Source organism: Anastrepha obliqua, chromosome 3, assembly GCF_027943255.1.
Source record: "Anastrepha obliqua isolate idAnaObli1 chromosome 3, idAnaObli1_1.0, whole genome shotgun sequence".
Lineage (NCBI taxonomy): Eukaryota > Metazoa > Arthropoda > Insecta > Diptera > Tephritidae > Anastrepha > Anastrepha obliqua.
In genome coordinates this window covers 124,932,726-124,954,917 of record NC_072894.1, presented here as the reverse complement: position 1 = coordinate 124,954,917, position 22,192 = coordinate 124,932,726, and the positions used below count along the sequence as shown (strand labels likewise).

Here is a 22,192-nt window from a genome sequence, read left to right as displayed (position 1 = left end):
AGTTCGAATTGTTGGAGCATCCATTGTATTCACCTGATTTGGCCCCTAGCGACTTCCATCTGTTTTCAGACCTAAAACAATGTATGAGTGGATCGCTATCCATCAAATCATGAAGTTGTGTTCTGGGGGACTATACTGAATAATAAAGTCTATTTCAAACTATAAATTTTTTTTTCAGAACTTAGTGAAAAAATTGGTATTTTCGTTATATTAGGGAATTCGCAGTTAAGTGCAAATCACTTGGCATCAAGGCAAAAGCAAACTTACATGGCAGCACAACAGTAAATTCTCTATAATTGCTTTAATGATGCAGAACCATTAATTGTAAATTCCTTTATTATAATTTATGAAATATTTGGAATATAATTGCGCCCATGTAGCTGCATTGCTGACTTCGCAAAATCGTATTCTATCAATCCAATTTTCAAAGGTTTTGTTAATGACTTCTGCCTCTTTCTCCACAATTGTCCTTCCGATGCTCGGGTTAAGGGTCTGAATCAAACAAAAGTGTGATTATCGAAATATCCTCTATCTGTCAGGGCATTCCACAAAAAAATTCTAACAGGAACAAATAGCAGCTTCCAGATGGCCAATCGACAACAACAATTCAACACGATGACTGAACATGGAGCGCAAAAAAGATGATTCATACATTTTTGAGGAAACCTGCTGAAGGGATAGTCTTTGACTGGATATAAATCTGGGTCGATTGTCGCATATATTCTAGCTATTTTCTACTTATGAAGAGATACATTTTGCTGTTTTGATCTATGTGGTCTTACTACTGCGCCAGTTGCTCTAGAACTTCAGTTACCTCAAACAGCAACACAATTTCCTGGTAATAAAGTAGTCGACCATATATAGAATAGACCCATCGTATTTTTTAATATTTAATATTAGGGCAGCTCGCATTTAAGTGCAAATAACCCGATAACTGAACTAAATGCCTATATTTCCCAATATAATTTAAACATAACAATAACAAACAATATATATATATATTTACTTCTGGAATGGGAATCGTCTACAAGTATTTAATTTAAGTGAATTTTATATATAAAGGGTGGTTAAATTTCAAGGGCCGATGTTGAATGTGAACCACACCTGAACGTCAACGACACCGTTGGACTTCTTTCTTTGGCGTTATTTGAAAAAAAAAGGTGTACGTCGATAAGCCAGCAACAATTCAAAAGCTAAAGGATAAGATAATTTGGCACATTAACGGCATAGAACCTCAATTATGCCTCAGCGTCATCGATAATTTGAAACATCGGATGGAGGTGTGCCGCCGAGGCCGTGGCGGCCATTTGGCCGATATTTTGTTCCATGCGTAATTAAGCCATACCAGTATTATCATAATAAAGAGAAATGACAATAATTTCTTAAAAGAATTATATTTTATTCAAAATCAACACCGGCCCTTGAAACTTAACCACCCTTTACATTAATGTGGGTCTCTTATATATGTATGCATGTATATACATTAGAGCGAGCCAATTTGAATGAAACCGTTTTTTTCGACATTGTTTTTATCAGATTCGCATTCTACATAAAACTATAAAAAAGTCCAGAGCTATTGCCTTTAAAGTCAATTTCGCGTACCCCAAATTTTAAGAGCAGCCATCTTCATATTATATAATATGAAGTTTAGTATCTACTCAAATATATATTAAGAATATTATTTTTTATAACAAACTTGTACTTGGAGATTTTTAGAAGAGAAGAATTTATTTATGACATTTATTTTTTATTTAAAGCAGCTACAAAGCAAATTATGAGTAAATCTTAAGAGCTTGAGAATTTAAACTAATCAATAGACGCCGCAGCCGAATGGATTGGTGCGCGACTACCATTCGGAATTCGCAGAGAGAACGTCGGTTCGAATCTCGGTGAAAGACCAAAAATTAAGAAAAAGTTTTTTCTAATAGCGGTCGCCCCTCGGCAGGCAATGGCAAACCTCCGAGTGCATTTCTGCCATGAAAAAGCTCCTCACAAAAAATATGTGCCGTTCCGAGTCGGCTTGAAACTGTAGGTCTCTTCATTTGTGGAGGAACATCAAGACGCATGCCACGAATAGAAGAGGAGCTCGGTCAAATACCCAAAAAGGGTGTACGCGCCAATTATATATATGTATATAATACCAAACAAATTATTTAGATGATTTTTTTTATTATAATTTGATAGATAATTTTATAGCATTAATTTTAAAAATATGATATCCGGCATATGGCCCACGCGGCTACGAGTTACATGGTCCATGCGATCAGTCCAATTTTTTACTACTCTTTCAAATAAATCTAAATAATAAATATAAATGAGCCCAATCAGCAAAAATGCCACGCAAACGATGCTTATTTGGATTCAATTCTTACACGAGCTGTATTTTATAGGCACGTGAGCCTAGATCCGAAGAGCCGAAGAAGAAAGGCCAACAACTTAAGAGCGATGACGATTTGGCATTCCGGCGTCTTCTTCAACACTTCCCTCTATGAACTTCGCAAACAGATTTATTTTCTTCAAGGTAAATTTCCACAATTTGGAAGCTTATTGGTGGCTTTAAACGACACAGTTTGCCATTCTCAGCTCTCAAACCATAGTTCTCGATGTCGATAATTCTCACGAAGCTAAAAACACATTCGATATGTAAATCGGAGTAAAACTTGCAAAAAAAATTATATCTAGCATGTGGTGCCATTTTACGATTCTTTAAAAAAAAGTAGATATCCAAAATAAATTCTTCGTACTACAAACATCGTACAAGTTTGTATTAAAAAAATAGCAGTCATACAAGATTATTCAAAATTAATCACTCTATCGAAAGACTGATGATTTTTGCAAATGGCATTGTGCGTCAATAATAAAGGGGTTTTCAATTGGCGCGGGTCGATTTTGGCGCCCTGTGGCAGCCATTTTGTTTTGGTGACATCTGTCAAATCTTTTGTTTATTATTCAGTTGTTTATGCCGAATCATCATGGTTACACGACTGAACAGCACGTTCAAATGGTAAAACTTTATTATCAAAATGAGTGTTCATTATCGCAACGCATTGCGCCCATTTTTCGGTAGACGTGGTGGCCCTTCCAATTTCTTATGGCCCATATTGAACCATATGGACCTAGACGACATGTGGTTCCAGCAGGACAGCGCTACGTGCAAACACAGCAAACGCCATTTTATTCCATTTCAACATCTACCCGCCCTTAGTGAAAAACCCTATATTTGACAGTTGTGAAGTAGATCACTGCAGTATACAAACAGACAAACAAGGGAGTGCTCAAAGGTCAAAATAAAGATTTGGATCACTCAAAATCGTTTTTTTTTTTTTTTTCTTTTATTTGGTAAAAAGTTATTCAAAAACGAAATTGATAATTAATATTGCGCGACCTTGTAGTGCTTCAGTAAATTTTTATCGCCACATTAAACTAATTCATACTAATTAAAGATAGTTTCTTTCAAAATTTCGAGTGCAATGTTGAAACAAAATTGGCCCGCCCTAATGTACCTACATCTGCACATACTCTCAGAATATAAATAAGTAAGCTTGTGCACTTACACACGTGCAAGCGTTTGTTCCAGCTGTTTGATTGTTGTCTGCTCTTTTATTGGCCATCGCAACAGCTTTCAAAGCGACCGCCACCACTAAATAAATTACTTCAAGGGGCAATATGTCAGTATAAAAGTTGTCGGCGCTTTCATTAATTCCAGCAAGAGTGGGGGCAACCACCATCCCAGCCAACAACAGCACTAATGTATAACAATAGTTGCATGCCAACAACAAGAGAATGAAAAAAAGTAAAAAACAAAAATAACAGCTAGCAGCAAGCGACCACTGAATCAGCGACCGGCAACAGTTGCCGGCGAACGGCGTGGCGGCGCGTCGGCGCAAGTGTTGGCTTTCAAATAGGAATACTTGTCCAAACCATCACACAACACAGTCATGCGCACACTCACATACACACAATTACTCGTACACTCACCCTGTTGTTGACTGACTGGCTCAATGTTGACCAGGGCGGTTGGATAAGCTGACGCGATGCGAGCTGGCAAGGCGAGTGGACTCAAAGTCCACAAAGTCGAAGCGTTTGGCATTTGGGTGTGTGGAAAATACTTGGAACGCTGTCGTGGCGCCGGCATTGCATGCATCACCATTAATTACAAAATTCTTATGGCATTTTTGTTGTACAATATTTGCCGCTTTTGTTTTGCTGATTGTTTTACGCTTGCTTTGTTACACTAGCGGTTGGCAAGCTGACTGGCTTGGATGGCTGTCTGGCGTAAACATTAAAGCCTTTGTTTTCGATAAATTGCATGCGAGTTGGCATTAAATTCCGGTAGTAACAGTCAGCGTCGACACCAATCAACGCGCCGGCAGCAGCGTTATCGACTTCAGCAAATACAACAAATATTAGCGAAACGCCAACATTCCATTGGCGAGATAAATCGCGCAGATATTTAAAACGGTCGCAATGCCAAAGCATCGACTGGTTTATTGTCTACACAGTAGCAAAAGCGTTGACCAAAAAAAAATAAAAGTATTAAAGTTAATAAATAATAACAACACGAATGCTAGGGTAGATGTATTGGTGTGTTAGCGGCCCAGATATGCGGGGAATTAAATTTATTACACTGGTTACAACAAACACAATATTTATGGCAGCGCTGTCAATTTAATAACTGCTCGTGTAAAGTCATTAAGATTTAATGAATGCAAATACACATAAACACACGTACAATACATACACACCCATAGCATAATCTGCTATGTACATACATAATAATATCAATATCAAGACATCATTTACCTCCATTCCACCGTCTCTAATTCTTACTCACACTTTGCCTCTCTCTTACGCTCTATACTTCCAGTTCAAGAATGCACCACAGACTCGGAGGAGCTCATGTATCATCAGGTGCGCGCTTCATCTTCCTGCAGCGCCCCACCCGATTTGCTCATGGTGAGCGATCGCGAAAACAACATACCGTTACGTTCGCCTGTAGTCAATATAATTACCACAACAACACCAACTGCAACGGGGCATCATAGTAGCGGCGCTGTTGGTAGCAGCAGTGTGCAAAAACACCATCAACAGCAGCAACATGCTGCGGGGCAACAACAACAACAGCAAGCACACAAAGAGCATCACCAACACCAACATTGTTCAAAAGAGGGTAGCAGTAAACAACATCTGAAGTTGAGTGGCAAAAGTGCTGCAAGTAAATTTGTTTCTGCACAGCAACAGTTGGCCGTTACGAATCAACAGCAGCAGCATCAGCAACAACAGGATGAGATTGATGGCCAACAGCAGACATCGCATCAACGCCACTCCTCACATCAACATGGCAAGGAGGAGCGAATACGCTTAGAGGTGAGTTATATTAATTAAACGACCAGTTGAATCGCCTAATTACACTGGATCACAAATTTCAACTTTTTTTCTGCACCAGAGACGCCGATATGAAATTCCTATGTAAAATCACCGTCTGATTCCGAAAATCAAGGTTATTTTTTATTCTATGGTAACGTTTTTGAGATATTTACGAATTACCGTTATTTCAATAAAACAAAAAATTGGGCCCACTTAATCATATATATCTCGAAAACGAATTGAGCGATTTCAAAACCGTTTAAAGCTTTTAAAAGGTAATAAAATTTCTTATAAACTGTGTGTAAAACACTTTTTGCTAGGTCCTGCAGATTCAAAGATAACGAACTATCATAACGGATTTTTTAAATTTTTTTTGTAAAAATATAAAAAAATTTGTACTTTGAGAGAAAGGATCTCGAAAACTGTTTACTTTTTCGTGTATTTTTTGTTTTCACTCTAAGCTCTGTTTTATTACAAAAAAAATAAACTTTGGTTAAACAAAATCGATGAACTAATACAAAAGTTACAAGCATTCAAGTAAATATATCCATATAGTAAAACTTAAGTACCCTACAAATAATAGCATATGTACATATGACTCTGTCTTAACTCTATGATCTTATTTTATAATTGAAAAAGTTATGTGTCTTGTTTTGACGCAAATTTATATAAGGATCGGTTTCTCTTATGAGAAACCAACAGTAGTCACCCATCATAGCGACATCCCAGAATCCTTGATACCGACTTTCAATCATTTTCATTTACTGGTGAAACCTTTCGCCGTGCTCGTCGCTAAGATTTTGCGGGAAAAAATTTAAATGGGAGTGGAGGAAATGAATTTTTAAAGACATATTTACTCCTGAAAGAAAATTAAAAAGGGAATTAGATAAATACATAAGTGACACATTAATCTTCCAATTCAGAACAAATTTTGGTCGTTCTTGTTTGTTCGGAGCAGGGCAATAAATTCAGATTAAGGGCTATATATTCTCATGTAAATTTAAAAATTTGCTTTCAAATTTTTTGTTTAGTTTTAAAGTTAACTGAGAAAACGGTCTTATATGTGTTTTTTATTTACTCATTTCTGCATAGTTTTTGATTAAATCGTTCACTATCATCTCGAAGTTAGGACTTTTGTATTTGCCTAAAAAAGAAGTAACGACCTTTTCAAAAGAGTCCCACGCCGCTGCCTCCACTGGTGACAATAGTTCTTTGAAATGGGTATTGGCCATTATTTTCCTTATTTGCGGCCCCACAAAAATCCCTTCCTATATTTTTGCTTCTGAAATCTGTGGAAAGATTGTTTTCAAATAATGAAAAGCTTCGCCTTCTTTGCCCAAAGCCTTGACAAAGTTTTTGATAAGGCTGAGATTGATGTGGAGCGGAGGTAGAATTATTTTTTCCTTTTTTATAAGTGGTGAGTATTTTATGTTATCCACCCCAACTTGAAACTCGATTCGTTCTGGCCAATCCTTTATGATGTAGTGTTCTTGACGTGCTCGGCTATCCCATTTGCATAGAAAGCAACAGTATTTTGTATATCCAGATTGTAGACCACATAGCTTTCCAGCGACTTCTAGATCGTCACATATTTTCCAATCATGTTCTTCGTATTTAATGAATTTAAGCAATTTTTGCATTGTCTCATATGTTTCCTTCGTATTTACTGCATGCGCGATCGGGATAGATGGCTTTTGGTTGCCAATATGCAATAATACGGCCTTAATTGCCGTCTATGAACAATCGCCACTCTTTTGAATCATATGATTCACCAAACTGTTTAAATAGACCAGCAATGTTTTTGCAATAACAAACACTGTCCTTCTTCGTATAGTGCTGGGAGAATTGTTCGTGACGAGTCCTATAATATGTTACCTTAACATCGGATGAAACAAATTTAAATTGTTGCATACGAGGGGCGTGTAGTTCGGCATTTTCTTTTGACAATTCCAAATCCCTTATCCAATCAGTGAGTTGTGCTTGTGACAAAGGGTTTCTTTCGTTTTCCGTTTGCAATTCAGTACAACATGATGCCGCGTAATCAGATACTGCTGTTGACAATGAAACTGGAGCCGAAACTAAAGTTAAATTTGATTCTGGCAATGTAGCTTCCGTTGAATTTAGTTCTGGTAATGACACTGTAGATATGCTCGCATAGGTTACTTTTCTAGACTTTCCAACCTCAAATATAAATATAGCAGTCCGTTGAATGGCAAGTTGGTTCCCTCCACTTCATTGGTGTAAATGTCGCCTAAATAGATAGTTTAAGAATCATATGTACATATGCTATTATTTGTAGGGTACTTAAGTTTTACTATATGGATATATTTACTTGAATGCTTGTAACTTTTGCATTAGTTCATCGATTTTGTTTAACCAAAGTTTATTTTTTTTGTAATAAAACAGAGCTTAGAGTGAAAACAAAAAATACACGAAAAAGTAAACAGTTTTCGAGATCCTTTCTCTCAAAGTACAAATTTTTTTATATTTTTACAAAAAAAATTTAAAAAATCCGTTATGATAGTTCGTTATCTTTGAATCTGCAGGACCTAGCAAAAAGTGTTTTACACACAGTTTATAAGAAATTTTATTACCTTTTAAAAGCTTTAAACGGTTTTGAAATCGCTCAATTCGTTTTCGAGATATATATGATTAAGTGGGCCCAATTTTTTGTTTTATTGAAATAACGGTAATTCGTAAATATCTCAAAAACGTTACCATAGAATAAAAAATAACCTTGATTTTCGGAATCAGACGGTGATTTTACATAGGAATTTCATAACGGCGTCTCTGGTGCATTTTGGCTGTAAACCAGTGTTATTATATAACTTTTCTCCAACTGTAATAACTGAACTTTAACGGCGGCCGCCGTAGCCGAATGGGTTGGTGCGTGACTACCATTCGGAATTCACAGAGAGAACGTAGGTTCGAATCTTGGTGAAACACCAAAATTAAAAAAAAAAACATTTTTCTAATAGCGGTCGCCCCTCGGCAGGCAATGGCAAACCATCGAGTGTATTTCTGCCACGAAAAAGCTCCTCATAAAAATAACTGCCGTTCGGTGTCGGCTTGAAACTGTAAGTCCCTCCATTTGTGGAACAACATCAAGACGCACACCACAAATAGGAGGAGGAGCTTGGTCGAACACCCAAAAAGGGTGTACGCGCCAATTATATATATATAACTAAGTTAAATCATTTCCAAGCGAGCCACTAGTCGAAGCTACTATTAGGCGTTTAACGCCTAAGTCGGCGCGAATTGTTACAGCTTCTAAGCAATTATTAGCTGTTTTCGATTCACCAACCATCCTGCGAGAAGTAAATAAAACAAAAAATCCTTAAATCCAATGTTGCATGTGATTTGGCAAGGCTACATTATTTTCGTTTCGACAAATTATGTAATTCTATTGCTTTTTAATGCAACCCGTCTGAATGTAATGAAAGCATAATAAAAAATATTCCGTCTTGCACCTTGAAGCACTGCCCTAAGCATGTCGCTTGTGAGCAAGTCTGCTAAAAACAATGACGCTTAAGCAGCGCTAAATTGTTGTTGCTTTTGTATACAAATTTTTCGCTTGGCGAGTAGCGAAATTCTCTATCGAGCAAAGAAGTGGTGAATCGAAGCAGCTATTGCTTTGCACTTCAGTTTAAATAAATATTTTCTGACGGTACCCGATTCCGCTGCACAACGTCATTATGCACTGGATCCTAGGAAACAATGGTTGTTTGGGAAAAAGGAGCTTAATGTCTCTATATCTTCTGCAAGTATCGCTAACTTTACAGACCTATTTCCTCGAGGGCTCGGACAGTTTGGGTATAGACTCGCTGCGGGAATTGGAACTAATTGAAGTCGCCAAAAGATCGAGTTTGTTTCAAGGGTATATAGGGATAGGACCAAGGCGAATTCACTAAAGCTAGTGGCACTAGACCAGCAACCAGCGAAAGAAAAAAAATTGCCGATTTACCGATACCACCTTTAATAGATTGGCCTTGGATAGAACTAAGAAAATATATCATGGGCGCCACAATGGGCACAATGTGAGCCCTAAACGTTCCGACCTGCAGTTAGATAAATGTGTAATCCCGGCAAGAAAAAGTACGCCAAGCGGTGAACGGATCATGAGCTCAATTATGGAGTGGGGAAGTCCGCATCAACAATTTTTTGCGAACAATTATGATAGAAATTGCACTTTATTATACTTACACGATTTTTCTGTTCTGATGTTCTAAGTCATATGACAATGTTCTGAGAACTCAATTTTTTAGATATTGTATTACTGTAGATCACAGAATTCTACGATTGATCAAAGAATATACGTTTATGAGCTTAAATTTAAAAAATCATTTTTGGCTCAAACGCGAATTACAAAAGCCATTCTGTGTTCTCCCAGATTCGCGAACCGTACCATGATATTTTCTGTTTTCACTTCGATGCCGTAATGAATATTAAGGACCAATATTTTTTGAAAATTTATAATGAATATTAAGTCCAATCTTTTTCCAGATGACGTTATGTTTAAAAAGGCTGACTGTTTTCTGAGAAATGCTGGTTATATTCTGTTTGCAAAAGTATTGCCAGTGGCCAGTTTCTCTTTTAAGTCTTAGGAACAGAAGTTTTCTGGTTCCTTTAAAAGATTCCTGAATTGTTGTATCAAACATTTGATTAAATCTGTCCTTTAGTGTAATCTCCTTAATATTCTTTGAGAGCAATACATGTTTGGAAGAATTCAAGTGCTACTGTTTTTTCTTTTTCTAAATGGCAGCTACAACAACCAAATGTGCTGTTGCTTCTGCAATTCGTTTTTTCCAAAATCAAAGCAACAGCCGTGCTGCAAAGTAATGTTTGTGCTAGTACTGTTTCTGTTTCCTTTTCAAATCTAAGGCAAGAACAAAAGCGTGGGTGATAGAAAATATTGAAGTAATTTAAATCCTGTAAAAAATACTTGTACTAAGAAGTAAGAATGTAAGTGCATACATATGTAGGCAAATTCGTTATTATTTTCAAACACTTTTTTACTTCATGTACAAAAGTTCATACAATTTGAGAAAAATATTTAAGAACGAAGCAAAAGTAAAATCCTTTTTCTTTATTATTGCTGCTCAGCACCTTTACATCAACATTATTAAGCCTCTTCAAAGTGTATGGATCCATGCTGCCTTGACCTTTTCAAATAACTGATCCATATTTGTGATATTCTGCATATTCTGTGCATTTTTAACGTCATTCCAAAGATGCTCTATTGGCTTTAAGTTGACACTCGCAGATGCCGAGTACAGAATAGTGATCAAATTGTCTTCGACATTTTTTTTGCAACACGAAACGCGTGCTTCGGATCATTGTATTGTTGAAATTTCCAAATCAACACTATATTCTCTTCCGCATAAGGTAGCATTACATTTTGAAGTATCTTAACATCATATTTGAACACCGTTCCACGAAAAGCAGCCCCACACCATTATTAAGCCTCCTCCGTACTTTATAATTCATGAGACGGATTTGGGATCGAATGCTGCACGTACCTCCAGCCACCTGGGCCAAATCTACTCTCGTTTCATCGCTAAATCAAATATAACCTCACTAATTTTGAGGTGAGCCCAGCTTCTGCCAAAGGAAGTGCAACTGTTCTTTTCGTTATTGGCCCTTCGGGGAAAAAAAGACTCAGTGGATATCCGTAGCACACTTTCTGGAGTCCTATTTTGACAATGAAACGATCGTCTCATCAATCGGGATCGTAGTCTTTCACGCTTTTTTGTCTTGAAACGTTGTCTGCCGTTTTTTACTCAAAAAAATATTTCAGAGCAATAAGAACCATCATTTTTGAACCGTTCCAGTTGGTTAAAATAGCTTTGCAGGATACTCCAGTATTTTGCAACTCTATGATTGTTTTTCGAAGAGCTGGGGTACAATTTTTCCCTTTCGACCTTATTGAATCATTTCAACTAAAGTAAAGCATTGTATATTATATGGTTGGCAAATGGTTTTTATTTTAATCTATATTTTTATAAAAATGGAACAATTTACTAAAAAATATGTAATATAATAAATTAATAAAGAAAGAAGTCCAACGGTGTCAAATCACATGATCTTGGCGGCCAATTGACATCGACGCGACGTGAGATTATTCGGCCATCAAATATTTCACGCAAAAGAGCCATTGTTTCGTTAGCTGTGTGACAAGTGGCACCATCCTGTTGAAACCACATATCGTCCACATCCATATCTTCCAATTTGGGCCATAAAAAGTTCGTTATCATCTCATTCTGCTTATTGACGAATCCACTGAGGTGAAAATGTGCCTGATCACTGAAGATGATTTTCTTCGAAAATTGAACGCCCGTTTTCATAATAAGCTTGAATAACTTTAACGCGTTGCTCGATTGTGTATTTTTCCATGATTCAAATTGAATTAGTCTGAAATTGAAAAATGTCAAATAAAATGCAGAAAAAAACTTGACGTTTAGGTGTGGTTCACATTCAACATCGGCCCTTAAAATTTAACCACCTTTTATAAACGATATCCAGCAGCTAGTGCTATAGGAAAATTATTAATTTTTTATTGCACGCGCTGCCTAAGTTAACCAACACATTTTGCACAAACAAAAATTACAGTTGTTTACGAGTATAATGAAACAAAAACAAGTACCACCGCCCATTGAGTACTTTAGAAATTTTCTACCAAATATTAGATTGGTCATATTTACTCTTTTATATAAAGTTCGGGTGCTTTTGCCCACTCCCCGTCGAGTGGACGCAAATTAAAGACGTGCGAGTTGAAATTTATTACAGACATTTAATTAAGAATTCAGATATTTTGAGTTCGAAGTCAAACAGTTGAAGATGGGCCACATGATGTGGAATTTACAAAATTTCACATTTCACATTTGAAATTTGAAAATTTGTTCAACGATTTTTATTGTCGATTAGAAGGTGCTGAGAAAATAAATTAAGATTCGACAATGCAATGAAATTTTCCAAGAAAACATCACAAAATTACTGGAAAATGCAATTTGACGCATGCTTTATCGTGTACCGTTAGTGCAGGAAAACATTCGAACGGCGCTTAAAAGAAAATAAACAAGTATCATAGATTCATTGGCCGCCTGATGGCCTGCGTGACTATCGACGGGCACCATTTAGACTATAGATACATGAATGAATGGATATGTACATATATGTATGTATGTATATGGATGGATGAACATGTGCATGCGACCTAACCATTTTGATGAGTCGCTTCGAGGATCGTAAATTAGTTTAAAGAAATAAACAATTCCAGATTTTTACACTTACTTGCTTACTTATTTACAAAAAAGTTGCGAAGCACCTTGAAGTGTGCGGTGGCCTTTGCTGGTAGATTGCCCCTGGAAATAACTTTTGCGTGTGTACAAATATACATGCATACATATGTATGTATGTATGTATGTATGTATGTATGTATGTGGGGCAGATGTCCGTATCTGTATTCTCTCATTTTTTCTCTTTCATTATACGCCTCCATGCCATTTGCCAATTGCAACAGTGCGTGAAATATGTTTTCGCGTTTTTCACGCCCACACCACCATTGCCCTTCACCAGCAACTTCCACGACTCATTGTCAGCTGAGCGGGCAAATTTTATGCATGAACTGGTATTCAGGCTAAGTGCTTGCCATGGAAATTATCCGTACGCGTCTCCTTGTTTCGATGGTATCTTCCTTAGGCACTGGAATTTACTGCTATGGGGGCGTGATATGCACATATGTGTGTAAGTATGTGTGTTTGTATGTATGCTTGTATGTGTGTATATATGTAAGTGTCTATGCCTTTGTGCGCGTAACCAATAGGCGCCGCAATTACCTAAACGACATTAAGTCGTGTGTAATGCCATAAAAGTCAACGTGGCGTAATAATTTCCGAAATACCTACAGTAGACTATCCGTGTGCAATCACCTACAATTCATTTATCCTGTCTTATTCCTCCCATAAAGTGCCGCAAACTCTGTAATCTCTGAGATGTTCTAACGCCCGCGCATTTTAAAGTGTTCGTCTTTTTCACTGGAGTTTCCGCGCAATCATCTTTTTAATCTGTTTTGTCTTTTATAGCACTCAGCGATATTTCATTTTGTTTTTTATTTTCTTACTTGCCGTTTGTTTTTTTTTTTATGGCAGCAATTTATGTTTATATGACAATGTCATCGCATTTGAATTGAGGTTTATAGCGTCTAAATTTTTTTCGAATATATTCGTGTAAGGGTCTGCATAATGGGAATACCGTATTTAATTAAAGGTGCTTAGGATGAAAATCTAAAATTTTGTAATTATTTTTCTGCATACAGTATCGGACAAAACATTTGCAACTGAAATAAGATAATGTAAATACTCTCGATTGCACAGCAGTTAAAATGCCTGTGGCCTTTTATTTTATTTTTATTATACTTAAACAATGGAAGTTTATTCATATAAACAAGGAAAAGTTTATTTAAATTCCGCAGCTCATATCTTAAATCTAAATAAGACAAAACAATTGCAACTTAAAGAACGCAATACGTTATTTTTAATAAATTAAGGGGGGAGCCTGGTTTATAAGGTCAAAAAAATCAATTTTTTTTTTCGTTTTAAGCGATTCCTAATATATTTCAGAATATTCAAACAAAGCTACAGAGCCTAATTCTCAATATTTCCGTAGATACAAAGCCAAATGTAGGCGAGCGTTAGGTAGTTACGCTGTGACCGGACAGCTATAGTACAAACTTTATCTTCTTTCTCGACTTTTCATTTTTATGATTGCTTTGAATTGGCGTACATGAATGAAAAAAAAACGAATGAACCTTTTGAAATGAATCATAGCTTGTTCCTTTCAGTATTAAATTCTCTTCTATTTGAACTAACAAAATAGATAAAAAAAAATGTTCAAGATTTTTATACCAAGTTGAAGTGAATTTTTTTTTTATAGAAAGGCATATTTTTCTTTAAAACCTCCAAAAAGTTGAAATTTTGGAATTTCTCTCAGTTTTCTTAGTTCATCTAGAATAAAAAATCATGATAATTAGAAATCCATTTGAATTTTTTGCTTTAGATAATAATTACGAGCTGTATCTTGTACGCCAGTTGGAAACTCCAGCGTTGCAGCGCTCTACTAATTTCTATGTTAAACATTTTTTTCAACTTATTTTAACCAGTACACAAATTTTTTATACTTTTTAAATGTTCATTAAAAGAAAAGAAAAAACTTTGCAGTGCTATATTAATTTTTTCCTTAAAAAAAAATCGCAAAGAGATGCAATTTTTAGACCTCATAAACCAGGCTCCCCCCTTAAAGAACGCAATACATTATTTTTAATAAATTATAAGAAAAACTTTAAAATTTCGTAGCAAATCCATGACTCTCAATAATGGCCTTGCATCGTCTCGCCATTGAAGCTGTCAAATTGTCGACGATGGTCTGCGATGTATTTCTCCATGCTTCCAGGAAAAATTTGTCAGCATTTGCCACATTACCGCGATCAATTCTCTTTCGTTTTTACAATTTCCCATAAGTTTTCTATAGGGTTAAGTTCTGAGAATGCGGGGGTCACACTATTGCATTACTTTATTTTTCTAGAACCACGATTTAAGCACCTTTGTCATATGCTTCGGGCCGTTGTCCCCCCACTAAGCCCCACTAAGTGTAATTTCCCACTCGGCATGTGACAGCATTACCGCTACCATAATGTCTCTGTAAGCATACTGATCCATTGTACTATTAATATGATGAATCGGGCCCAAACCGGAGGAGGAAAAGCATCCCCAGACCATAACATAGCCACTAGGATTTAGTGTCTTAACACAGTATGAATTTTGAAGACGTTTGCTTGGTGGAGGTCGAACATAGCTATCACTTCCTACCAAATTAATTTAAACTCTTCGCGAAAATCATAGTTTAAATCGTCAGTTTCTGTGTAACGAACTACAACTATTTTTGCTGGGTATGTTTACTAATTTGCGGTTAAGTAGCTACGGAAATCTCTCGCGACCAGGTGACAAGCGGCAGTTCTTGAATATATTGGTGACTCAAGCTCTTGGTAAAACTGTGCAAAACTTTTAAACGAAAATTTATTTATCTCACTTACAATCTCAGCATCAGCCTTTTGGATCTACTACTGCAACAGTTTCGTTTTTTATAAAGTTTAAAATAATCCGCGAAAATGACAACTTATGAATATTATATTTTATGGAAATGTCGTTTTGAGAAGTTCCGTTATTATAGTCATCAATAACACGCGCAGGCAGCGCTTCACCGAATTTCTTTGGGGCCATTGCTTACTTTTTCCAAAATTACCTTTATTAAAATTATTTTAATAAATATTTTTCATTCGAAAGTTTGCAGTTTTGCTTTACCTGCTCCAGTTAGCGTCTGCTGCTCTATAGCATAAGCCTGGTTGAATGATGGATTTGTACAGAATCAATTTGCATTGTCTGTTTAGTAGTTTCGACACGTATGATCTGTTAGCTGTTTCGATTCTCTCATCGATGGTAAGTCTTGTTGGATTGTCTCTACTCAGTTTGAAACCTAAGTAGGTAAAGGATTACACGAATTCAAAAGAAATTTTCAGGTTGTCTGATGTTGGGTTATTTTATCTGGACATCGTCATATATTGCGTCTTATCTTCGTTGATTCTAAGACCAACTCTATCAGCTGCAATTTCAGTGTTCGCGAAGGTTTTGGATAGCGCGTGGATGTTTGTGCTGATAATTGCTATGTCGTCCACTTATTCGAATAATTGGGTAGTTCTGTTTTTTAATACATGGTTTTATTTACTGGATAGTTTAGAACTAAACCGAAGCCTAACAGAAAATTAAATAACAATGCAGCAGTTGCTACAACAACAACAAGAAAATTAAAAAAAAATCGTCCGCTTGCTATATGGGGAAAATAAGCAATACTGTTAAGGATACGAGTAATAATAAAAAAAATCAAAAAAAATCTTTATGTGGAGCTCAGGTCTCAATAATAACGTCGTGTGCCTAATAAGTAAGTCTTTGTCCCGTAAGTATTCCTGAAAGGATAATTTTATTAGTTATTAAAGCATTTATTGATTCGAATTGGTGAATATCATACTTATATATACACCGGTAGTAGGTCCTACGTTCGAGGTAGATTCATGGTTGAACCCACATGGTCTATACATATACTTATGCATACAGATGAGCCGTCGTAGCCCAATGTGTTGGTGCGTGACTACCATTCGGAAGTGCACAGGTTCGAAACCCCGATCACGAAACATCAACTGATAGAATAAAGTTTTTTCTAATAGCGGTCGCCCCCCGGCAGACAGTAATAAAACTCCGGGTGTATTATTGCTATGAAAAACTCCTCATAAAAATAACCATCTGCCGATACAGTTTCATGCCGCCTCCGAAAGGCACATGGTTTTTTATGAGGATCTTTTTCATGGCAGAAATTCAAATATATAGGGTGAACGATATGAAGTGTTACCTATTCAAAACACCACAACTTGTTTGTGTGAAATTAGTTTTTGCCTTGACTATAGCCTTCAAACGGTCAAAAAATGAGTTGCATGTTGCACGAATGTGATCTTGAGGTATTTAGGCCCATTCTCGTATATTCTATTTTTTCAGCGCATCGATACTGACATATTTTTTAGTCCTCACCTTGCTCTCCAAAATGGACCAGATGGAATAGTCCATCGGATTTGCGTCTGGCGAATTCGAAAGCCATTGTGTGGACGAAATGAAGTGTGGAACATGATTTTTTAACCATTCTTGGTCCACACGAGCTTTATGAGACGGTGTCAAGTACTGTTGGAACGTCCATGGTCTACGACCGAAATGTTTGCCTGTCCACGGCTCTAAAGCACGTTCTAAAACATTTCCCCGATAATAAGTCGCATTCACTTTGACCCCAGGCTCGATAAAAACGATTGGAGAGCGTCCATCAGCGGTCACTGCGGCCCAAACCATTACTTGCGATGGGAAATTGCTTCTCGTATGAGCGTTCGGTCAAGTAAACACGATCGTTTTGAGTGTTTATGAACTGCTCAATTGGGAAATTGTTTTCATCAGAAAACACAATGTTAGGAAATTCGCCACGTTCGTGCAAGCGCAACAACTCCTTTGCTCTTTCGCACCGACCTTTTTTTTGCTGGGGTGAAGTATCCTGTGCTTTTTGGAACTTGTAAGCCTTGACCTTGAGCTCATTTTGCAATATGTGTCGAATGCTATCTTGCGATATTTTCAGTTCTTTGGCCATTTTTCTTCCACTTCGAAGTGGATTTCGTTCAAGTCGAGCCTTCACTTTCCGAACCATTCCTGGCGTTATTGCGGTTTTTTTTTTGGTCCACCTCCATAGCGTTTTGCAATGCTGCCAGTATCATTGTAACGTTTTATCGTGCGATACACAAACATTTTATTCACTTTGAGGTGACTGAGCTCACGAACAATGGCTGGTTGTGATGTGATCCAGCCAAATATAACGCAATCACACTATTACGTTTGAATTCCATCACAGAAAAAAACAATTCAACAGAACTGAGACGCAAATGCCTTTGATGGCTTATAAACAATATATTGAACTGTCATTACAAAAATTTTGACGTCGATATCATGGGCTGTTTTGCAGATACAAGCAGTGTGAAATTGGTAACACATCATATCGTTCACCCTGTATATATAATTAGCGCATACATCCTTTATTGAGTGTTTGGCCTATTTGTGGTGTGTGTCTTGACGTTTTTCCACAAATCGAGGAACATACATTTGATCAGTGAGTTTTGCTAGGTATTCACTAGCTGTGATTCCCTTGCTATGCCGCCTACCTTGAAGCGACTGGTGCATAATATGTATTGCGAGATCATCATCTAAGCGTCCTAAAACCTTCGAATCGATATGGGTTTATAAATATATTGGGTAGATTTAATTCAGATTGAACAATCAACTTTCCTCTAAATGTTTTTTTGTGATCATAATATACCTTTCACGTTAACAAGTTCAGATAAATGTGTACATGAATGGCATATTTCATTCATCCCATTTTTTGTTCATTTCATCAAATATAATATTTCTTTTACTTTTACTTTTACTTTACTTTTGTATCCAGCTGTTACTGTTTCCACAATTTTAATTCAATTCAAGCATTTCATATGAAATTTATTGCATTTTTGCTTTCGAAAATGTTTAAATACCATAAAAATTTTGCCCGCAAATCCCTTCAATACGAATGGTGTCCCCTGCAGCTGCACAGTTCGAGACGAAAACAACACAACTTAGTAAAAGTAGCAAAGCGCCACCAGAATCCAACGAAATCTTTTAATCATTCAGTAAAATTGGAAAATTTATTTGTTTTCCCAGGGAAAGGCATGCATGTGGTCTGTTGTAGTGCTTTTTCAAAATCTGATTTTGTTTTGAAGTTTTTTCTGCCTCCGAAATACATGCGGAGTCATAACAGTGAATTTTGCACTAAAAGCACGCAATGGGTGGTGAGAGTGGAAGTGGTTAAGAGGTGGGAAAGGAGAGTGCTGATGTAAGCAAGCTGGTCTATAGCGCAAAACCGGCGTGGAATTTGATTTGTTTACGAAAACATCGAATGCCACTTGTGCAGTGAAAGCTCAGAGCAGTGCTCACGAGTCAAATCCAATCAAATCCGAAATCAGTTTATTTTGTTTCGATTTTAGCCGGCAATGCGCTTCCATCCAAGTTATTCTCGCTCAATTGGATTGCCGATTTGCGTAGAGATTTATTTGTTGTTTGTGCAAACATGTGCAATTAGTAAGAAAACAAAATTCTCAACAGAAACGTACGCGAGCTATTGGTTATGCGCACACACACACTTGTATGTACATGTGTATGGGCTTTGAAGTAAAAAATCAAATATTCGAAAATATTTTGAAACTCTATGCTGTCCAATTTTGATTTCGTGATTGTCGCCAAAGTGATGAAAAACAAATGCAGAGTGAGGTAGTTGGTAGTTCCTCTCTACAAAATTCACCTAAATTATTTTTGCTAATTGGACGGGTAAAGGGAAAATTTAAAATAGCTGCATGGTGTGGCGATTACATTGGCATTGACCTCACTCAGTACAGCAGCCAGTTGAGATTATTTGTAGGGTATTAGCAGTACCCAAATGAGCTGGTGGTGTACTGTAACAACGAGAAAAACGCTAAGGGTGTTTGTGAAGCTAACATAAAACTTAAGATATACATATGTAAATGAAAAAATTCTCAAATAAATGCACAAGTCACGCGCATGAGATTGATGATCAATGCCTTATGTCTTTCGCAAATACTTAGGATTTTATAAATAAACAAGAATTATAAAGAGCCCGCCATCTATCGTTACGGATTTGAACTAAGTATTATTTGAAGAATGGTAACACTTAGCTGTGATCTGATTTGACAGAAAATTAGTTTTATTCTTCCGCTGAACGAAAATGGTTGTGTATACGCTCAAAGAACGCTCCAATTGGTTCGGCAGCTGAAGCAAACCGACCACCCAATGCGTTTTCGCTTCGCTTCATGGGCTTGGGACTTGAAGAAGATGAAGACTTTTACCGAAAAATCATCTTTTCGGATGAAGCTCATTTCCATCTCGGCGGGTATGTTAACAAGCAAAATTGGCGCATTTGGGGCTCAGAAAACCCGCACGCACTCGAAGCAAAGCCGATGCATTCACAACGAGTCACTGTTTGGTGCGAGTGGGAGTGCGAATGAGGAGTGGCCGTAACCGCCAATGGAGAGCTTTACCGGGCCATGTTGAAAGAATTTTTGTTCCGAGAAATTGAAGAGGAGGATATTGGTGGCATTTGGTTCCAACAAGATGGCGCTACTTGCCACACAGCGAATGCTACGATCAATCTTTTGCGCACTGTCTTCGAAGATCGCATTATCAGTCGAAATTCTGATATCGTTTGGTGGCCTCGGACTGCGATTTGACGCCGTTGGATTATTATCTTTGGGGTGCCGTCAAAGACCAGTGTTATGCCAACAAACCAGCAACAATTGATGCACTGAAGACCGACATATGCGATGTCATAGCTGAAATACAGCCGCATAGAATCGAAAATGTGTTGAAAAATTGGTCCGATCGTATGGGATGGTGCATGGCTAGCCGAGGCAGCCATATGAATGAAGTCGTGTTCCATCATTAACCGGAAGGATTGTACTTCAAAATAAAAAAAAAACAGTTTGGAAAAATATTGAGTAGGTTCTTTTTAATAGCATTTTTAATTCCGTAAAGTTATATGGCGGGCCCTGTATTTTAAATAAATTTGTATTCTCTTTCTTGGAATTTGTAATGGAAACTTTTCTAAATATGTTGTATGAAAATGTACCTATTAATATGTAGTTTTATAATTCAAACTTATTACCTAAGTAAGCTCTGGTGTCCTGCAATGAAGTATCTTGGGCCGCTCTTATTTGTGTTATTTATGAATGACATCAAAAGTTGTTTCTCATTTGCTAAATTTTTGCTTAATGCTGATGATCTTAAGGTCATCTTTCCAGTGATTAAGGCTCAAGAGGACGGCGTTAATCTTTAATACGACGTAGATAGATTTTACTTGTAGTACCAGAAATCACGTTTTTCGTTAAACTTGTTCAATTGCTCTCAATTGGCTTACTCTAAAATACCTAACATCTCGACTTGTATCCTTCAGTGTGCTAGTGAGATTAAGGACCTTGGCGTTGTCTTTGATATCAAACTTTCTTTTAATAACCATTTAACAGACAAACCACCTCCTGAGGAAACCAATTCATCAATTGCTACGTTGGCAGACGATACTATAACATTGATATCAGATAAAAACTTAACTATCGCTACTGAAAAGCTGCAACGATACACAAACGCTGACCAATACGTCAGCTTATTCTGAGGCCCTAAGCTATGCGAAGCGGCAAATTCGCCTGGAAGCAGCTGATGCTCTGAAGCGGGATTATGACGCTGCAATGACTGGGTCAACAACAAAAACATATATTTATTTATTTACATGTAAAACTAATAGTTATAAATAACCAATACATTAAAATTTAACAAGAACTCTGGCTACTAAGGCCTTTGGCTCGAGATTTATTGCCTTATAGGGCTATTTTAGAGATAATTTACATTAAGTATTAAAAAAAACTTGGTGATATGTCGGTTGAAAGTAACAATAATTGTATATATTTAGTTTAGCTAAGATTTGAAATTTTAGGAAAGCGTTAAGACTATCTGAGTTTGCTAATTTCAGATGCTCAGAGGGTTTACTGCCGTCAAAAACTGTTGTTCGGGTCTGGCTTAGGTCAGGGCATTCGTTGCACTGATAAATCTGGTCTATTGCAGTATGAGCATGGCGGCTTCAAGGCTCCATTTAGTAAATGACTATCAGCGGGAATTGAATGCCCAATACTTAGACGCACAAAAGTTCAGATACCTCTGCAAGGAGAGTCAAAATCGGCTTAGTTCTACGGGGATTATTTAATTTCTAGTAGTGTTGATGTGTGACCCAATCATGCGTGAGTTTTTTGGCTAAGTAATTTGATGCATACATCCAAAGATCTTTAAGAGTGAAGGGTTTAAAAAATTTTAATGGCTGCATCCGCGACTTATTTGTGCGCTCATCAGCGACTTCGTTGCTTTTTTGCGTATTTTTATTGCGTCTTTTTTCACATACAATATTTCAAATCATATTGATGAGTAACGGATGGTTTTTTGGGTCCTGTGAGGCTTCAATAACGGATTTTCTGTGCATATGACATGTTTTTTGCTGGTTTGGGAGGCAAAAAACACATTTTTTAAATCTATAGAAAGAGCTCGACAAATTTTGGTATCCCGTTTGAGATGCCCCAATTTTTTTTTGGCCACGATTTCCATAAAGC

At 36.9% G+C, this 22,192-nt stretch overlaps 1 protein-coding gene across 2 annotated transcripts in view; it reads left to right on the top strand.

Moving 5' to 3' along the window:
- Window positions 1–22,192, top strand: part of LOC129241603 (protein naked cuticle) — a 38,063-nt gene that overhangs the window by 3,132 nt on the left and 12,739 nt on the right. For both annotated transcript variants that reach the window (XM_054878032.1, XM_054878031.1), the window contains one exon: window positions 4,868–5,367. In XM_054878032.1, the coding sequence (XP_054734007.1) occupies window positions 4,900–5,367 (468 nt within the window). In that variant the 5' untranslated portion in view covers window positions 4,868–4,899. The remainder of the gene's footprint in view (window positions 1–4,867; window positions 5,368–22,192) is intronic.